At 45.1% G+C, this 21,550-nt stretch overlaps 1 protein-coding gene across 2 annotated transcripts in view; it reads left to right on the plus strand.

Moving 5' to 3' along the window:
- Window positions 1-21,550, plus strand: part of LOC143961111 (dynein light chain Tctex-type protein 2B-like) — a 62,051-nt gene extending 40,501 nt beyond the window's left edge. For both annotated transcript variants that reach the window (XM_077470280.1, XM_077470281.1), the window contains 2 exons: window positions 13,721-13,771; window positions 20,641-21,550. In XM_077470280.1, coding sequence (XP_077326406.1) covers window positions 13,721-13,771; window positions 20,641-20,988 — 399 coding nt within the window. In that variant the 3' untranslated portion in view covers window positions 20,989-21,550. The remainder of the gene's footprint in view (window positions 1-13,720; window positions 13,772-20,640) is intronic.

Consider the following 21,550-nt stretch of genomic DNA (forward strand, 5'->3'; position numbering starts at 1 on the left):
AATTGTACAAAAAATAAAAAAAAATTGGTTAAACCCATAAGTGCTTTTTCTTGATCATACATCACGGGACACAGGAGCTTCATTACATAGTGGGTTATATAGGCACCTCTGGTGATTGGACACTGGTTGACCCCAATTAAGGAGAATTCCTCCCCTATATAACCCCTCCCATATGGGAGGCACCTCAGTTTTTTCGCCAGTGTCTATGGTGGTTGGTCACGTAAAACTTTAGCTCTGTGCAGGTCCCTGCAGGGGCCTAAGGGCTACAACAAACCGGATCCATACCTCGGGCCGATATTTGACTCCCAAGATGGTATGGTACCCGGGCCTCGTCAGCCGAAGAAACGAGGTTTGGCCTGTAAGTCCTCTCCATTGGAAGACTGGGCTCTGGGAAAACCAGACTTGGTGTACTGTTTACACAGAGCGCACGAAAGTTTCTGGCAGAGTCTTTTACATGGTCCAGGTAGGAGGCTCTTCCGAGAAAGAGCCCCAGATAAACCTGAAGGTTGGCTAACACTGTGATGGGTGAAGGCTGGAATTTGTCTGGTTCAGCAATTCCTGCGGCGGGGACAGGTAAGGGAAGTTAATCCTATATATTATTATATGATGGATTTCTTCATTGTGAGTAGTTGTATGTCTTACCTGGTTTCCACCACTAGAGGGAGTAAGAGCAGCCTGATGCATACTTACATGCCTTTCAGTACACACGCTCAGTGAAGCCTGGTTCTCCAGCTGTCTCACGTCTCCACTGCAATCCCTGCCACAACAAGGTAACACAGGGGTCCCACGTAGTCTGGGGGTCCCACGCAGCTCAGGTGGAGTTCTACCTTCCCCCCTGGATCCCTCGGTCCTCGTGCACACGCGCCGGGCGCGTTCCCGGCCTAATGGAGGAGGGGGGAGGGGGGAGTGTGGTTGTGAGCCGTGCACGTTGGTGTGCATGGCGCTGTACTGCGCAGGTGCCAGGCGGCAGTTTTAAAAAGCCCAGAGCATCAGGGGGCTGTAAGTGGAGACACAGGAGCTGTGGGCAGTAAGGATCCGTGGGGATTGTATCCAGGCAAACCTTAGACACCTACTCAACATCAGGTTGTGCAGTTTAAGCATATATATATATTGTGAGACTTTAAGCACAACAGTGATTGCACTTGTACTAGTACCTCTGCTTTGTAGCTTAGGACTATGTCTCCTCGTAAGAGGGTCTCAGGGGGAGGTAGTAAAGGCACTGGTAAATCACCGCCTAGGTCCAGGGGTTCTAAAAGTGCCTGTAAGTTACCATCCCCCCCTGCAAGACTGGAGCCAGCCTCTCAAGACGAGTTAGTGCCCCTGTCAGGTTTTGCAGCCTCTCCTAATGTCCCAGCCCTGGTTTATGTCACTGAGGACTCCCTTAGGGCTACATTGGAGGGTTTTGAAGGGAGAATAATTAATTTTATTTCTGCTTCCCTGAAAGATAGCAGGAAAAGGTGTAGATCCCCTCCCTCTGCTGAAATACCTCTCTCAGATGATTCTTCTGACAATGAGGAGAGATCCCTATCTTGGGACAGGGATCATGAGCAGTCGGATGAATCAGAGGAAGAGGAGAGAGTCCCCTCCTCCCAGGCGCTCAGAAAACAGGTGCAGTATTATACTGAATTGGTGCGTACCACATTCAGAATGCCCGCTGCTGAAGTCGCTACGTCCTCTGTTTCTTCCCTGGGAGTCAGGAAAGCCCCACAGACTGCCTATTCCTTTCCAATCCATCCCTTAATGGATGAATTGTTGTATGAGGATTGGGGACATCCCGATAAACTGTTTGCTCCTCCTAAAAGGTTTTCTATGCATTATCCTCTGGAGGAAAGTTTCACCAAGAAGTGGGGGGTCCCATCTGTCGATGCGGCTGTTTCTTGCGTGAATAAAAACCTGACTTGTCCCTTGGATAATGCGCAGGTATTTAAGGATCCAGCTGATAAGAAGCTGGAAACCTTATTAAAAGCCTCCTTTTCCATGACTGGCGCTGTGGTGCAACCTACAGTCGCAGCCGTGGGGTTGTGTCAGTTCCTCAAGGAACAGGTTAAGCAGATGCTTGGGCTCCTTCCCAGTGAGGAAGTAGAAAATTATGCAGAACTGCCTCATATTCTGTGTTTCATGATTGATGCGATTTTGGATTCTGTACACATGCGAAGGGCCCTATGGCTAAAGAATTGGGCAGCTGAGCTGTCATGCAAGAAGCATTTAATTGGGTTCCCGTTTAAAGGGGAACGTTTGTTTGGAGAAGAATTAGACAAATTCGTCCAAAAAATTTCAGGGGGTAAATCTACTCTCCTTCCAGTCAAAAGGAGCAGGCGTCCTTCATTTAGGCGTGCTCTCTCTCCCGGAGCATCAAGCTCTAAGCAGTGGCGACGGCCTTCTCAACCCTCCTCTACAGGAAAGGCTCAGGGCCGAGCCCAGGGGCAGAAAAAGACTTGGGGGCGAAAGCCTGCCAAGCAGAGCCCAAAAGCTTCCTTGTGAAGGGGCGCCCCCGCTCGGCCGAGTGGGGGGAAGGCTCCTGCGATTTGCAGGAGCCTGGTGGGAAGAGATCCGGGACAAGTGGGTGATCTCTTCGGTATCTCTGGGCTACAGGCTAGAGTTTCAGGAGATTCCATCTTCTCGCTTTCTAAGGTCAAGGATCCCCAGGGATCCAGTAAAGCAAAAACCGCTACTTCTGGCCTTAGATCACTTACTATCCCAGGGGGTGATAGTAGAAGTGGACCCAAAAGAACAGGGTTCAGGGTTTTACTCAAATCTCTTCACCGTTCCAAAGCCAAATGGAAGTGTCAGACCTATCCTAGATCTGAAGGATCTGAACCGTTTTTTACGCATCCGGTCCTTCCGAATGCAGTCAATCCGCACTGTGGTCTCCTCCCTGCAAGGGGGAGAGTTTATGGCATCAATAGATATCAAAGATGCATATCTCCATGTGCCAATTTTTCCCACACACCATAAATTTCTACGGTTTGCGGTAGAGCGGCGCCATTTTCAATTTGTGGCCTTGCCGTTCGGGCTCGCTACGGCCCCTCGAGTCTTCACAAAGATTCTGGACCCTCTCTTAGCAAACCTAAGAGCTCAGGGTATAGCCGTCATGGCTTATCTAGATGATTTACTTCTCATGGAGAAAACAGCAGCGTTCCTGAACCACAGCGTCACCAGAACGCTGGAACACCTGGAACGCCTAGGTTGGATCATAAACCTAGAAAAGTCATCCCTACAGCCTGCCACCAGGTTGGAATACCTGGGCATGATCATCGACACCGCTCAGGGCAAGGTGTTTCTTCCAAGGCCAAAGGCCTTGCCCATTGGGGAGCTGGTGCGCCTAATTCTGGGCAGGAGATCTTCCCCCATTGGGTTGTGCATGAGACTGTTAGGGAAAATGGTTGCCTCCTTCGAGGCCGTCCCATTCGCCCAGTTCCACTCAAGGCCTCTGCAAAGATGCATCCTTGCGGCTTGGAACAGGAAGCCCCAAGACTTGGATCTTCCTATGCGTCTATCCCCAGGGACATGCAAGAGTCTCGTCTGGTGGTTACAAACCAAGAATTTGCTGAAAGGCAAAACTTTTCTTCCTCTTCCATGGAAGATTATCACAACAGATGCCAGCCTGACAGGCTGGGGAGCAGTATTGGGGGAGATGTGCTCGCAGGGGAAATGGTCTGCGATCGAGAAGCTATTGCCCATAAATATCTTGGAGATCCGGGCAGTTTATATGGCTCTCATAAAGTGGTCTTACAGACTACGAGGTCTCCCGGTTCGGGTTCAGTCCAACAATGCCACAGCAGTGGCTTATATCAATCACCAGGGCGGTACCAGGAGTCTGGTGGCCCAAAAAGGTGAATCGCATACTTGTCTGGGCAGAAAAGCATGTTCCATGTCTTTCTGCAGTCTTCATTCCAGGAGTGGAAAATTGGCAGGCGGATTTTCTGAGCCGCCAGCAGTTGTGCCCAGGAGAATGGGCTCTGCACCCCGACGTGTTTCAGAACATATGTCACAGATGGGGTACTCCAGACATAGATCTGTTTGCATCCAGGTTCAACAGGAAACTGGACAATTTTTGTGTCAAGGACAAGAGATACACTTGCTCAGGGGTCAGATGCTCTGACAGTTCCCTTGGATAAGTACAATCTGATCTATGCCTTCTCCCCGAGCCCGCTTCTGTCGCGGTTCCTGGGAAGAGTCAAGAGGGAGACAAAGTCGGTCCTTTTGGTGGCCCCGGCTTGGCCCAGGCGACCATGGTACGCGGAGATCATGAAGTTGGCAGTAGGCAGGCCATGGATCCTCCCTCTCCAGCCAGACCTGCTCTCACAGGGTCCAATCTACCATCCTGCTTTACACAGTCTGAATTTGACGGTTTGGCTGCTGAGACCCACATTCTGAGAGACCGTGGCCTTTCGGGGCCAGTCCTTTCTACTCTGGTCAATGGCAGAAATCCAGCCTCCAGGCTTATTTATTACAAAATCTGGAGGGCATATGTTTCCTGGTGTGAACTCAGGAAATGGCATCCTAGAAAGTATGTCATTAGCAGGATCTTGGCCTTTCTCCAGTCAGGCCTAGAAATGAATTTGGCCATAAGCACTATCAAGGTGCAGATTTCAGCCCTGTCAGTGTTTTTTCAAAAGCCACTTGCATCGCATTCCCTGGTGCGGGCTTTTATCCAGGGGGCCATGCGGATAAGACCGCCAGTCAAACCTCCGGTATGCCCATGGGATCTGAATTTGGTTCTCTCGGCTTTGCAGGGGCAACCATTTGAACCTTTGCATCTGGCTTCATTAGTTCTCCTGACTAAAAAATTGGTTTTCTTGGTAGCCATATCTACGGCTAGAAGAGTATCAGAGCTAGCAGCTCTTTCCAGCAAGGAGCCGTATCTAATTATTCATAAGGACCGGGTGGTCATGCGTCCCAACAGGTCCTTTCTACCTAAGGTGGTTTCGGGATTCCATTTGAATCAGGACGTAATCCTACCATCCTTTTTTCCGGACCCACAGTCCGCAGAAGAAGAATCTTTGCACACTTTGGATGTGGTTAGAGCAATCAGTATTTATCTTCAAGCAACTGCTCAGATAAGGAAAACTGATTGCTTGTTTATTTTGCCGGAAGGCCCTAGGAAGGGCCAGGCGGCGTCAAAATCCACTCTCTTAAGGTGGATTAGACAGGTTATTTCTCAGGCCTATAGTGTAAAGGGGAAGATTCCTCCTTTTCAAGTGAAAGCGCACTCTACTAGGGCTGTAAGTGCTTCTTGGGCAGTGCATCACCAGGCCTCCCTGGCTCAGATCTGTAAGGCTGCGACTTGGTCATAAGTCCACACATTCACCAGATTCTATCAGGTGGATGTCAGAGGGCAAGAGGATATCGCCTTCGGGTTTAGGTCCTCCGGTCCCTGGCGGTCTATAATTATGATCTGTGTCTCCCTCCCCTCAATCTGAGCATTGCTATGGGACATCCCACTATGTAATGAAGCTCCTGTGTCCCGTGATGTATGATCAAGAAAATGGGATTTTTATATACAGCTTACCTGTAAAATCCTTTTCTTGAGAGTACATCACGGGACACAGGGCTCCCGCCCCTCTTGGGTTTTACGTGGTTTCTTATTGCTTTGCTACAAAAGTGAGGTGCCTCCCATATGGGAGGGGTTATATAGGGGAGGAATTCTCCTTAATTGGGGTCAACTAGTGTCCAATCACCAGAGGTGCCTATATAACCCACTATGTAATGATGCTCCTGTGTCCCGTGATGTACTCTCAAGAAAAGGATTTTACAGGTAAGCTGTATATAAAAATCCCATTTTTTTACCATTGTTATTCCCTTATATTGGCTTTTAGAATTTACAAATACAGCAATTTAGAAATCAGATGAAACGTTTAGCACTGGAAAACATTTTTTGATAGATAAAAAGTGCATTTTATATACAACTATATAGATCAGACCAAAATGAGGGATAAATGAGGAGGAAAGAGGGACAGAGGGACATTGCTCCAAATCCAGGACAGTTGGGAGCTATGCATATAATGTATATGTACTGTATATACATACACACGCACACACACACATACACACTTGAGCTTTGGGGTGCACAATCTAATGCAATAGGCTGCACACGCTTATGCCCCTATTTATTCTTATGTAGTAGGGCAATACATGTTTAAACTTTATTGTGCTATTATTATAGGCAGGGGATGGAATTGTGTTGCTGATATAGAAAGGGCCAACAGAGGGTGCCAAAGAGATAGTATAAATGAGTGAAATGTGTGGAACTGCATAGGAAAGGGAGAGGATTGATGGGAGCCTGCACCTCTCAGCCAATACAGCTTGCCGATAGAGTCAGGGAGCTGGGGCTTTAAGGCCCCTTTTACACTGGGGCGGTGCGGGCGTCGGTTAAAACGAACGCCGCTTTACCGTCGTTTTAGTGGTTTTAACCCCCGCTAGCGGCCGAAAAGGGGTTAAAAAAAATATATATATATATATATATATATATATATATATAGCCCCACTGCCCCATTGAATTCAATGGGTAGGAGCGGTTTAGGAGCACTTCTTCACCACTCCAAAGATGCTGCTAGCAGGACTTTTTTTACTGTCCTGCTAGCGCACCGTTCCAGTGTGGACGCCCTTTAGCACTGTAGCCCCTGAAAAACGCCTCAGTGTGAAAGGGGCCTAACTCAGAGGAAAGCAGAATTTCAGCCAGGTAAACATCCCTCCCTCACATTTTCGATCCGTTTTCGTTCGTTGACCGAAATTGGAATTCATTTTCGTCATAGTTTTCGTCAATTTACTTAATTTGCATTTTTTTTTTTTTCGGTGATGAAATTAACACTGGTGCATGGATTGTTTAGTGTCACTTTAAAAATGCTTTTGCATTTGCTGTAAATATTTTTTTTTTTTTTTTGTGCAGAAAAGGGAACTATGGTGATCAGTCACTGAGAATCTCCGACATGTCAGAAAATCTTTATAGACATTAATGAGCTTTTCCAGTGTTTAGAAGCACTTATAATCTCTTCTTTCTAGTTATCCCCTAGGGAGCCAAATTATCATAACCTTTGCTTGATTGGATGCATCTCATGGAAAGTGTACCTAAAATGAATAAGATAGTAGAGAGTGTACATTGTGGTCCTGGTAATGTCTGGTGACATCCAATTGAAGTTTCAGACCTAAAAATCCTTTTTAAATGTTTTTATTCAGCATACAGAAAAAAAAGTAATCTATGGACATCTTTAGATTTGTTTGTTTCCTTTTTTTCTGTATGCTGCAGAGATAGCCACTAAGCTCTGTGTAGAAGCAGTGGTCTCTCTGCAGTGGTCTGACATGTCTACTGTGACACGTCAAACCTACAGGTCTCCAATCAGCAGTGTTCGATCTTCTCAGCAAATGTTCATTGGAAACCTGTAGGTCTGACTCAGCTTGAGCCCCAATGACATGTCAAATCACATGCCAATTCGCAGCCTATTGTCTCAATCAGAGCAACGCCGACTTTGTGGCGCCACACCAATTTCCAAAAGTAATTCCTGCACTACTTTTGGCGACTTCGGGGGCAATTTCAATAGACATCTTTGCATGAACCCATACAGATGTCTTTCAAATCGCCCCCCCAAATTCGCACTGAAATGCGGGTTTGAAATCGTGCGAGTTCAGCTGAACTCACACAATTTCAAACCCGTGTTCAGTGTGAATGAAACCTCAAGCTTTGGAGTGGTTTTGCATACCTCCCAACTTTTTGAGATGGAAATAGGGACACCTATCAGCAAAATTATGAAGGCATAGGACACACCTCCTGTCACGCCCCCCTTAAAATGAGAATTGTACAAAAAACAAGATTGGTTTAACACACAAGTGTTTTTTTTACCATGACTATTCCTTTATATTGGCATTTGGAATTTACAAATGCAGCAATTTAGAAATCAGATGAACGGTTTAGCTCTGGAAAACTGGAGTTAGTACTTACCGGTAACTCCTTTTCCGGTGGTCTTCCAGGACAGCCCTTGAGAGATGGAGCTCCTCCCATCGACACAGGAAACACATTGCCACAGTTCAAAAGGCGGTCCCTCAGGTCCCTGGTCAGTCATTCACCAAGAACCGAAGGATGGAACTGAAAAACATATAAACCATAACAGGTAATAACATTAGTACATCACTATAATCAAATAAAGGGTGGGATCGTGCTGTCCTGGAAGACCACCGGAAAAGGAGTTACCGGTAAGTACTAACTCCAGTTTTCCCAAGTGTTCTTCCAGGACAGCCCTTGAGAGGATCCCCAAGTACTTACCAGATTAGGGGGGGACCACGGCCTGGAGGACTTTCCTCCCAAAGGCCTGATCCTGACTAGACATTAAGTCCAGTCGGTAATGCCTTGTAAAGGTGGAAAAGCTTGACCATGTGGCTGCTTTACATACCTGCTCCGGGGTGGCACCAGCTCTTTCTGCCCAGGATGCAGACAACGCTCTTGTGGAGTGAGCTTTAACACCCTCAGGAGGATCTCTATTCAAGGCCTTATACCCCTCTGCTATAGCTAGCCTAATCCATCTAGCTATGGTTACTTTTGAAGCTTTCTGTCCCCTACGCTGTCCGGAAAAAAGGACAAAAAGGGAGTCTGAGATTCTGAATGGATTTGTTACTTTAAGGTATTCTAGAATACACCTCCTCACATCCAATAAATGAAAACGTTCCTCTTTCTCATTTGCTGCATTTTGACAAAATGAAGGGAGGACAATATCTTGGGACCTATGGAAGCTAGATGCTACCTTTGGTAAGAACCCAGGGTCTGTCTTTAGTATGACTCTGTCTTCTAGGATCTGTAGAAAAGGTTCCCTGATGGAAAGGGCTTAGATTTCACTGACCCTACGGGCTGAAGTGATTGCCACCAGGAGTACTGTCTTAAATGTAATAAGCCTTAAGGAGGCCTCTGAGATAGGCTCAAAGGGTGACCCCAAGAAAGCTTTTAGTACAACTGCTAAATCCCAGGATGGGACTTTGGTGATTCTGACTGGCTTGCGTCTAGCGACTGCCTTACAGAATCTAGCGACAAAAGGATTTTCCTGTAAGCGTTCATCTAGGTACACACTTAAGGCAGCTATCTGTACCTTAATAGTACTTAGGGTTAAACCCTTGTTTACGCCTTCCTATAAAAACTGTAGAATATTAGCCGTATTTATGTCACGGCTATTCAGCCAGCTATTAAATTTTTTCCAGACTTATTTGTAAATAGCCCTCGTGACTGGTTTGCGACTCTGTAGTAAGGTCGCAATTACCTCATCTGACAGGCCCTTACTCCTTAAGATTTCCTCCTCAGTAACCACGCTGAAAGCTTCAGTGTGGCGACCTGTGGATGGTAAAGAGGTCCCTGCGACAGGAGGTCCTGTCTGTAGGGAAGCCTTAGAGGCGGACAATCTGTCAATTGTAGCAACGTTGTGAACCATGGTCTCCTGGGCCAAAAAGGTGCTACTAGAATCAAACAGGTTTTCTCCTTGAGGAATCTTGCTAGGACCCTCGGAATGAGATGAAGAGGGGGAAATGCATACGCCAGACTGAAAGTCCATGGAGTTTGCAAGGCATCTACAGCCAGGGGCTGATCTCCTGGGTTTAGCGAGAAAAAATTTGGAACTTTTGCATTCTTTTTGTTCGCAAAAAGGTCTACCTCTGGTTTTCCCCAGTGAGTTGTTATGAGATTGAATGCCTCTGGGTGTAAGGACCATTCTTGGTTCGAAATCTTTTGTCGACTCAAGAAGTCCGCCGTGTTGTTCAGTTCCCCTTTCAGGTGAACTGCAGAAATAGATTCCAGATTGGCTTCTGCCCACTGGAAAATGCGTCTGGCTACCAACATCAAACGAGGACTTTTGGTACCTCCTTGTTTGTTTATGTATGCTACAGCCGTCGTATTGTCTGAACGGACCTGTAGATGGTGACCCTGTATTGTGGGGTGAAAAGCTAGAACAGCTCTCAGGATTGCTGTTAGCTCTTTCCAATTGGAAGAGAAACATTTCTCTTCCGGGGTCCACTTGTCCTGGACCCAGTTTGAGCCGAGGTGGGCTCCCCAGCCCCAACTGCTCGCATCCGTTGTTAGTGTTGAAGTGATAGGAAGGACCCAATGAACCCCTTTGTTTAGGTTCTCCCTGTCCTTCCACCACCAGAGGGAGCGTTATATCTTTGAGGGGATCGATACCTCCTCCTCCAGATCTCTGCCCTTTAATTGTTCCAGCAGAAATCCCTGAAGGTCTCTCTGGTGGAACCTGGCCCATTGTACGGCTGGAATGGCTGCCGTCATAAGACCTAAGACCGACATTACTTCCCTCACCGTACATTTGGGGCTGCATTGAAGAAAAGATATTCTCTGCCACAGATTCAAAATCTTTCCTTCCGGCAGTATAATTTTCTGATCTACAGACTTGATCCAGTAACCCAGATACAGGATCTCCTGTGTTGGGGTTGTCTTGGATTTCTCCTGACTGACAATCCACCCTAATCAACTCAGGTTGAGTTGAGTCAATTCCAGATCCTGAGAAAGACGACTCTCTGAGTGTGCTGTTAGGAGCAGATCGTCTAGATAGGGGATAATTGAGACTGATTGAAGCCTCAGTGGAACTAAAGCCTCTCCGAGAACCTTGGTAAAGATTCTTGGGGAGGATGACAAACCGAAGGGGAGCGCTCTGCACTGAAAGTGGTAAACCTTTGTGTCTATCTGCACTGCCATCCGAAGGAATTTCTGGCATTCCTCCCTTATTGGAATATGCAGATAAGCATCCCTTAGATCCAGGGTCGCCATAAATATCTCTTTCTGCAGGAGATTCTTTATGGAATAAATGGACTCCATCCGGAATCTCTTGTAACGGATGGAGCGATTCAATGGTCGGAGGTTCATAATTAGCCTGAATCTCCCTGACGGCTTTTTTACCACAAAAATGTGCGAGTAAAAACCGTCTCCTTGTTCCTGAATAGGGACTGGTGTCAATACCTCTTGATCCACCATTTCCCCTATCAGTAAAGGTAAGGCCCTGGCCTTTTCTGAGTGACTTGGAAGCTTTGTCACCAGAAATTTGGAAGGAGGGCTGCTGTGGAATTCCAGCGCATGACCCCTTATTATGTTTAAGACAAACTCGTTCGAGGTTGTCTCTTCCCATTGTGGAAGAAATTTGCTTAATCTTCCTCCCACAGGAACCCTGACGTCACTGGGGTTTGGGATCCTGATTGGGGCGGCTAAACAGTATGCCCCCTTTTCCTTTCCCTTTATGTCCCGACCAATGTTTTTTTGAGGGTTGAACTCTTCTCTGATTTAGAGGGTTCCTTAAAGGGATGAAAAAATTTTCTTTGAAAATTTTTCTTTTTTGCGGGAAAGGTTTTCTTTTTATCCGCCGTCCTTTCTAAGGCGGAGTCTAATTCAGGCCCGAAGACTAAGTCTCCTGTAAAAGGGACGCTGCACAGGCGGGTTTTAGACGCCGTGTCTCCCCCCCAAGTTTTCATCCATATTGACCTCCTAGCTGCCACTGAAAGTGCTGCTGACTTGGCCGTAAATTTTACGGAGTCCGTGGAGGCGTCAGAGATGAAACTGGTGGCCTTAAAAAGCATAGGGAAGGATTTCAGAAGCTCTCCCCTAGGAGTGCCTGCTTTTAAATGTTCCTGTAGTTGTGATAACCAGAACTCCAGGTTTCTAGCTACACAAGAAGTGGCTAGAGCTGGTTTTAAGCCTGCCATAGAGGCATCCCAGGCCCTCTTTAAGACAATGTCTGTTCTCCTGTCCATGGGATCTTTCAGATGGCCCATATCCTCAAAGGCCAGATCAGCTTGTTTTGAGATTTTGGACAAAGGGGCGTCTAGTTTAGGATTTTTATTCCAGACCGCCTCTGGGCTCTCATCAAAAGGGAACCTTCTCTTAAGGGATTTAGGAAAGAAAACCTTTTTATCTGGTTCCGACCACTCCTTAAGGACAAGGTCAGAAAGCACCTTGTGTATAGGGAAAACCCTTGCTTTCTTTTTTCCCAGAGCCTCATACATCATATCATGTCTGGATAACTGAGTTTCTTCCTCCTCAATTTCCAGCGTGTCATAGATAGCCCCCATTAGCTCATCTACTTCCTCAAGAGACAATCTATACTTTGAGGCTTTGGATGTTGCTTGATCCTCTTCCTGATCGGAATCAGTGTCAGAGGAATCGGGGCTAATCAACGTGGGGCTAGGCTCCCTGAACATACGGGGCTCCCCTGAGCTGGGTGTTGTAAAGCATGGTGAGGAGGAGACTGCAGTTGTTTTACTCGTGGAGGCAGCCGCAGCTGACCCCACGTCAGTGATTAACTCTCGGAGGGACTTAAAGGTCGACGCCATTTCCTCTTTAAAGGAGCCCAAAAATTTTGCCAAAGGGGAATCTGTCTCAGATTTAAGCAGGTTTGTAATGCATTGCTTGCATAGGGCTTTGTTAGAGCCAGAGGACAACCTATTCCCACAATTAGGGCACTTTTTGCGGCCTGCCTTGTCTTCCTTTGGTATCTCTTTAACCTGAAAATAAGAAGACAAAGGATTTTTAGCGCCAGCCCCCTGTCCCTCCTTAGAATCACCACTAACTGCACACAACCTAGACTGTGAGTAACCACCACCGTGGGGCACTACAGAACCCATCCTACAAACACCACCGCTCCACCAGAGTAATAGCATGCCCGGCAGCCTACCTGGGATTGGCTGGTGCCTGTCTCCGCCGGAGTGTCCTGGGGAATAGTCTCCATAGTCCCCCTCTGGCGCTCCGGATCCCGCCGCTAGTCCGGTATTGCTGGACGCTGGTCGGGCTTTACAGGCACAGCGCTGGCTCTCCCTCTCCCCCTTGTACCCTAGAGACCCGGAACCGGAAGTCTCGGCACACAGAGATGACGCGGTTCCGCCGGAAGTGAACGCTCGGCGTCTCCTACCCCCTGCAACGAGGAGGGAAGATGGAAGGTTCCACTCACCACTCCTGGGGGAAACCGGCGTCATTCTGCCCCTGGCCACCTCGGCACTGGAAGGAGGAGGGTAACGGGTCTGCTCCGGTTCAGCTGGACGGTACCCGAGCCAAAGAAAAAAGGTATGGACCCAAACTGCAGCCATAAACCAGGACCCGGTCCCTTAGGCTTGCAGGTTCTCAGGCAGCCCCTGAGAGGGGCCTCCAGGTTCCTGGCAACATGTTCCTCCGACGGAGGAAACACAAATGACTGACCAGGGACCTGAGGGACCGCCTTTTGAACTGTGGCAATGTGTTTCCTGTGTCGATGGGAGGAGCTCCATCTCTCAAGGGCTGTCCTGGAAGAACACTTGGGAAAACACTTTTTGATAGATAAAAAGTGCATTTTATATACATCTATACAGATCAGACCAAAATGAGGGACAAATGAGGATGAATGCGGGACAGAGGGACATTGCTCCAAATCAGGGACAGTCCCTTCAAATCATGGACAGTCCCTTCAAATCAGGGACAGTCCCTCCAAATCAGGGACAGTCCCTCCAAATCAGGGGCAGTTCCTCCAAATCAGGGGCAGTCCCACCAAACCAGTGACAGTCCCTCCAAATCAGGGGCAGTCCCTCCAAATCAGGGGCAGTCCCTCCAAATCAGTGACAGCTCCTCCAAATAAGTGACAGTTCCTACAAATCAGTGACAGTCCCTCCAAATCAGGGACAGGAGCTATAGTTTAGCTCCTGCCGTAGTTTCCCATATTGATAACTTCATGGTTTCTACACATGTGGGTACATGCTAATCAGTCTTGTATGTTTTGTTTAGGAGAGGAGGGCTCAGAAAGTGGCAAAGAAGACTGAAATTATATTGCCGCAGGTGAGTAGAACCACCATGATATCACCAGCCCATTCCCTATCATTGGTTAGATTGTAAAAGGTTCAATAGGGACCCAAAGATTTGGTTGAAAATGTCAATACAATCTGAGACTGTTGAGAGGTATGGGAGTCATTAACCCCCAACTTCAACCAAAACCTTTTTTTTTTAATTTTGGATAAATTTTGGAAATATAAATAGTTGTGTCAACTCTCATTGCTGTCTGTAACCCTGCTGGGTCAGCGGGATAAGAAATGGTGGGGAGCATTTGTCACCGGGGCAGAAAGACACAATTAGTAATAATAACCTGTCAGATGTTCTAACCCTTTCCTGGTTTACTGAAATAAAAGTGTTTTGTAATAGAGATTTTTCATTGCTTACCATCCCAATAGGAAGCAGAGGGAACTCTCCCTAATGAGGACACTAAGCGTTGAATCGACTGAAAGAATGCATGTGGAAACAGTTGTACAAATGTTTAATTCATAAAGAATTTGCCATAGCTCCTGTGGTAAAATATCGGTGATGCAGTAATTTATCACATGGTAGCTTGTTAACCGCTTCAGCCCCGGAAGATTTTACCCCCTTCCTGACCAGAACAATTTTTGTGATTCGGCACTGCTTCGTTTTAACTGCGCGGTCCTGCAACTTGGCACCCAAACAAAATTGACATCCCTTTTCCCCACAAATAGAGCTTTCTTTTTTTGGTAATTGATCTCCTCTAGGGTTTTTATTTTTTGTGCTGTAAACAAAACAAGAGCGACAATTTTGAAAAAAAGAGCAATATTTTAAAATTTTTGCTATAATAAATATCCCCCAAAAATATATATCATTTTTTTTTTCCCTCAGTTTAGGCTGATATGTATTCTTCTACATATTTTTGGTAGAATAAAAATCTCAAGCGTATATTGATTGGTTTGTGCAAAAGTTATAGCGTGTACAAAATAGGGGATAGATTTATGGCATTTTTATTATAATTCTTTTTTTTTTTACTAGTAATGGTGGCAATCTGTGATTTTTATTGTGACTGCGACATTATGGCAGACACGGTGGATAATTTTTTGACACATTTTTGGGACCATTGGCATTTATAGAGTGAAAAGTGCTATAAAAATGCATTGATCACTGTAAAAATGTCACTGGCAGAGAAGGGGTTAACACTAAGGGGTTAGCTTCTCGGCCCGCTCCTTAACAGCCAGCTTTTAGGGGACCCCCCACACCTGAGTAATACGTCATGTGATACCGTCAGCACCCTGGTGATCAATATCGCATCTTTTTTTACTTTCTGCTCTGTTTGTGAATCGGACTTAACAGCTTACTGCATGTTTTTTGTTTTTGTTTTTTGCGATATTCCCCAGCACATTTTTCATTTTGCGTTAAATACTGCATGATCTTTTTTTTTTTTTTTTTTTGTGAATTGGACATCTTTTTAGCGCATGTGATAATCTATGCAAATGAGTCACGTGACCGTGTTTCCACATGTGGTAATCTTTATTGAATTGACCCCATAGACATATTTATGAAAAAAAATGTTTTACATATACATGCGTTCTGGGCAAATGGGGGCAAAAATGAAGGTTACTATACTATTTTATCTCCAGGTCGAATGTTATTCTTGAAACAGAAAAAATGAAATGAGAAAAATACCACATTATAGCCACTAGATGGAGCTGGAAAAAAATATTCAGTCACCTGATCTCTGCTCTGAGCCAGGTATCGGTCCAGAGTCCTGGGCGGATCGCAACTATATTTTTGCGATCTTGCCCTAGCCTGGACTGGCTTTGTACCGTCAGCTGACAATGGGCTTCAACCCGCTGTCTGCTGAAAAACGGGTCACTGGAGTACAGAATGAACTGAACTCCTGTGATCCACAGGAGACGTACTGCCAAACGAGCTTTCATTTGTACTTTTCCTTTAAGTTTGTCACCCAGGCATTAGTGTGTTAGGCTAACTCACTCCCTATTGTTGGTAACCTGGGGACCTGGGATCCCCTTCCATTCACACGTTTCGAGGAGCTGTTAGAAGATTTCCTTAGGTTGTTGGATTATGCACACATGATGTAATCACCAATTAAGTCTTCGGCCAATTTAATACTCGGTAATTAAGGTTTCTGATATCACTCTGTTTATGCAACGGAAATCTCTGCTCTGGTGTTGTGTCTCCCCCTAGTGATTCCGTTTATGTATATAAAGTATCTCACAAAAGTGAGTACACCCCTCACATTTGTGTAAATATTTTATTATATCTTTTTTTTTTTTAAGAAATTACAGTTTGCTACAATGTAAAGTAGTAATTGTACAGCTTGTATAACAGTGTAAATTTGCTGTCTCCTCAAAATAACTCAACACACAGCCATTAATGTCTAAACCGCTGGCAACAAAAGTGAGTACACCCCTAAGTGAAAATGTCCAAATTGGGCCCAAAGTGTCAATATTTTGTGTGGCCACCATTAACCCTCTTGGGCATGGAGGTCACCAGAACTTCACAGGTTGCCACTGGAGTCCTCTTCCACTCCTCCATGACGACATCACGGAGCTGGTGGATGTTAGAGACCTTGCGCTCTTACACCTTTTGTTTGAGGATGCCTCACAAATGCTCAATAGGGTTTAGGTCTGGAGACATGCTTGGCCAGTCCATCACCTTTACCCTCAGCTTCTTTAGCAAAGCAGTGGTCATCTTGGAGGTGTGTTTGGGGTCATTATCATGTTGGAATACTGCCCTGTGGCCCAGTCTCTGAAGGGGGGGGGATCATGCTCTGCTTCAGTATGTCACAGTACATGTTGGCATTCATGGTTCCCTCCATGAACTGTAGCTCCCCAGTGCTGGCAGCACTCATGCAGCCCCAGACCATGACACTCCCACCACCATACTTGACTGTAGGCAACATACACTTGTCTTTGTACTCCTTACCTGGTTGCCGCCACACAAGCTTGACACCATCTAAACCAAATAAGTTTATCTTGGTCTCATGAGATCACAGGACATGGTTCCAGTAATTCTTGTCCTTAGTCTGCTTGTGTTCAGCAAACTGTTTTTGGGCTTTGTGCATCATCTTTAGAAGAGGCTTCCTTCTGGGATGACAGCCATGCAGACCAATTTGATGCAATGTGGGGCATATGGTCTGAGCACTGACAGGCTGATCCCCCAACCCCTTCAACCTCTGCAGCAATGCTGGCAGCACTCATACATCTATTTCCCAAAGACAACCTCTGGATATGATGCTGAGCACGTGCAATCAACTTCTTTGGTTGACCATGGTGAGGCCTGTTCTGAGTGGAACCTGTCCTGTTAAACAGCTGTATGGTCTTGGCCACCATGCTGCAGCTCAGTTTCAGGGTCTTGACAATCTTCTTATAGCCTATAGCCTTATAGCTTTATGTAGAGCAAAAACTCTTTTTTTTCAGATCCTCAGAGAGTTCTTTGCCATGAGGTGCCATGTTGAACTTCCAGTGACCAGTATGAGAGAGTGAGAGCGATAACACCAAATTTAACACATCTGCTCCCCATTCATACCTGAGACCTTGTAATACTAATGAGTCAAATGACACAGAGGAGGGAAAATGGCTAATTGGGCCCAATTTGGACATTTCAACTTGGGCATGTACTCACTGTTGTTGTCAGCGGTTTAGACATTAATGGCTGTGTGTTGAGTTATTTTGAGGGGGACAGCAAATTTACACTGTTATACAAGCTGTACACTCACTACTTTACATTGTAGCAAAGTGTAATTTCTACAGTCTTGTCACATGAAAAGGTATAAGCGATCACATATGTGATCAGCCATGGATGAAGTCTGATTGCCGCATGAACAATTATATGTGAGTGGGAACAATCAGCTGCAGGAGTCGGCAGCCTCCCCTTGCTTTCAGTTAGGCTGCCTCTCACAGCTAATCGTGGAAATCCCTGCTGGGCTTTTCGCATGTAAAAACAGTGCAGGTGGTTTTGCAAGTGTGAATGTACCCTTAGGCTGGGTTCACACCAGCTGTGGCCGCGGCTCACAGCAGAGGGTCCAGTGCGTCCCTGTTCTCCTTTTCAGGGGCGAATCAGGTTTGAATTTTTACCTGAATTTGGACCTGAAACAGAGCAAAAGATGGACAGTGCTCTTTACCAATGCGGACCATGGCCGCTCCCGGGGATGTGTGAACTGTCTCCATCGAGAGCCGGTCACAGTCTCCTGTCATGCGAATTGGATGCGGAGAAACCTGCATCCAATTTGCATAAGTTTGAACCCAGCCTTAAAGAGGGATTCCACCTACAAAAAAAAATATTAAAAGCCAGCATATACATATACATATATATATATATATATATATATATATATATATATATATATATAAATACTACAGCTGTTGACTTTTAAATGGACACTCACCTGTCCCAGGGTCCAGCGATGTCGGCAGCCGAGACCGATCGATCGGCTCTCGGCTGCTGTCGCCGCCATTCTAGGTGAGGGAATCAGGAAGTGAAGCATTGTGGCTTCACTTCTCGGTTTCCTACTGTGCATGCGCAAGTCACGCAGCGCACTAGGAATGTATACTAAAAAGCGCGTGACCTGTTTGGACCCCAATGCAACATAAGCATGCCTCCATCCCTATAATGATAAAAGAAAAATGAAAGTGGATTGTGGGACTTTAAATGAGGCATGGATATGTATTTGAAATGGTCTGGGATACCTGAAATATTATTCATTGTCACTGTCCCATGCGGGAAAATCTGTATACCCATAAGGAATTGCTAATCAATCCAATAAATTAAATACAAATACTGAATAGTAGGTATATATAATGTATCATAATATATAATACATGGATCATGCAACAAGAAGCATAATTAATTATAGTAATAATCATATTGACATATTTAATGTATATAATGGATAGACATAATTGGTACAAGCAATCACAATTAAACAAATTGAATGGACATACAGAACAGGTGAACATGGTTATCCTAATAAATATAACAATAAATTAATAAAAGAAATTCATGATTGTAGAAAACTTGGCTTGGCATCCCTGAGTATGGACTCTACGCGTTTCATGGCGATTTCAGCCAATCATCAGGAGTGGGATGCATCAAAAAATCGCTAAATAGAGAGATGAAATAAATGAGTAAATTGGTCGGTCACAGTCTCAAATGAAAAATTATTGCTTTCTAAAAGAGAGCAGGTGTTGAATGTGAATGCATTACCTTTGCATTCACATTCAACACCTGCTCTCTTTTAGAAAGCAATAATTTTTCATTTGAGACTGTGACCGACCAATTTACTCATTTATTTCATCTCTCTATTTAGCGATTTTTTGATGCATCCCACTCCTGATGATTGGCTGAAATCGCCATGAAACGCGTAGAGTCCATACTCAGGGATGCCAAGCCAAGTTTGCTACAATCATGAATTTCTTTTATTAATTTATTGTTATATTTATTAGGATAACCATGTTCACCTGTTCTGTATGTCCATTCAATTTGTTTAATTGTGATTGCTTGTACCAATTATGTCTATCCATTATATACATTAAATATGTCAATATGATTATTACTATAATTAATTATGCTTCTTGTTGCATGATCCATGTATTATATATTATGATACATTATATATACCTACTATTCAGTATTTGTATTTAATTTATTGGATTGATTAGCAATTCCTTATGGGTATACATATTTTCCCGCATGGGACAGTGACAATGAATAATATTTCAGGTATCCCAGACCATTTCAAATACATATCCATGCCTCATTTAAAGTCCCACAATCCACTTTCATTTTTCTTTTAGCGCACTAGGAATGGTCCACACTGTCCCTGGGTCCAGTGTGTGTCCCAGCAGACAGCGCTGCGGATCAGGAAATGGCATAGACTCCCGTGGGAGTCTATGCCCGGAAGTGGGTGCAAATACCTGTCTTAGACAGGTATCTGTACCCCCCTCCCCCTGAAAGGTGCCAACTGTAACACCAGAGGGGGGGGGGGTTTCGATGAGCGGAAGTTCCACTTTAGGGTGGAACCCCGCTTTAAGTAACATTGGTAGTGCTCCCAACAAATTCCAACCTACATGTTCTGTGTATAAAGTGCCTGACTCCCTGCACTACTAGGTGCTGATTAAAGTAAACAAAAATAGGGGTATGTTTTCTGTGCACCTAAATGTGTTCACACATAATCTCAAATATTATATAATAAATGGTAAAAGCGCTACCCCTCTACTGTGGCTTAGTTAGTTAAGTGCTACATAAAACTGTAACCAAAGGTGAATCAGGTTAGAGCATGTGCAAGGATAATACCGCCATTCATCACGTGACTTCCTCAAGGAGCTCCCAACAAATTCCAACCTACAAGTTCTGTGGCTGACTAAGTGCAGGTAAGGCCAGTCTGTATAAGAAACCAAGTACAAAGATGATTTGGGCAAGAGCATTGCCAGATCCCTGCACCCAGTACACATGCTCCAGGTCTTCTACTGGGTGTCCCAAGTCTCCTTTGAAAGATTTATTTGTTTCAGGTACTGATATAGCGCCATCAATTTATGCAGCACTCTATATATATATATAGATATATATAGATATATATTGTACATTCACACCAGTCTCTCGGTCTCTGCCCTCAAGGAGCTTACAATCTAATGTCCCTAACTTTCATACATACACATACTAGGGCCAATTTAGACAGAAGCCAATGAACCTACCAACATGTCCATGGAGTGTGAGAGATAAAGATATTTTATGCATAATTCAGTTTTGGATTTTTTGATGAAAGTAAGATGTGAAGATTCCTTTGGTTTTAAGAAGGATTTATTGTGATTAGCAATTGTTCTTGTGCTTTCAACCAGTTCTGAAGTTATTTTGTCACGTTTGACTTTTTTTTGTTTCTATTACACTCTCAGCCTCCATCATTCGCCTCTCGGCCCCCCGAGAAGGTCCAATTGTCATCTATCAAGCAAATTCTGGAGGGCTACCTCCCAGAGAGGATCGGGGAAATGAAGTATGACCACACAAAGATCCCCTCCCTAGTGAAAGTGATCAGCGAGGAAGTCAGAACTCAGGTGAAGAAGGTCTTACCCGCACGATACAAGATGCTATGCGTGGTGACAATGGGGGAGAGGGCCCAGGAGGACATCGCCATAGTTAGCCGCTGCCTCTGGGACCCCCATGCTGACAACTATGTGGCCCACGTCTACGAGAATTCCACTATTTACTGTGTGGTAGCTGTGTACACTGTATTCTGTGAATGACCCGGCCTTACTTAGTACAGAAGCCCCTTACATCCTGCAGTGTGACTATCCGCCAGAAAGTTGTATGTATGTTGTATGTAGATCCGAGGACCTTCTGTCACCTCTGTTTTTCTACAAAATTTCAGAGTCCTGCATGACCAAGATGGATTTAACAAGCCTTTCTTAAAGCGGATCTACACTGTATCTGAACACCACAAAACAGAAACTCTATTTTTAGTATTCAAAGCAAACTCCCTCATCCATGTTTCCATGCTTTATTTTTCTGAGCACTCACTTTCTGGCCATAGCCTTCTTGAGTAAAGGCAGATGATTTATGTAGCATTTTCTTCCTGGTATCCATCTGCCCTTACCTCAGGCATTCAGGCAGGAGGGTGTGCTTAACAGAGAAAGCCCGCCCCTCCTTCTAAAGACTCCTGGGATGTATGACATCATTTGCCTAGGCTCAGAAACCAGAAAGTAACTGAAGAAATGGATAAAAAAGTTTAAAACAAGTACATATGATATGGCTTCCTATCTATTTACTAATGCTAGCAGCATAAGGATTAAAAATAGTAAATGTTGA

The sequence above is a fragment of the Lithobates pipiens genome, unplaced genomic scaffold (genome assembly GCF_037356315.1).
Source record: "Lithobates pipiens isolate NorthernLeopardFrog02 unplaced genomic scaffold, aLitPip1_a1.2 Scaffold_8, whole genome shotgun sequence".
In the NCBI taxonomy this organism is placed as follows: domain Eukaryota; kingdom Metazoa; phylum Chordata; class Amphibia; order Anura; family Ranidae; genus Lithobates; species Lithobates pipiens.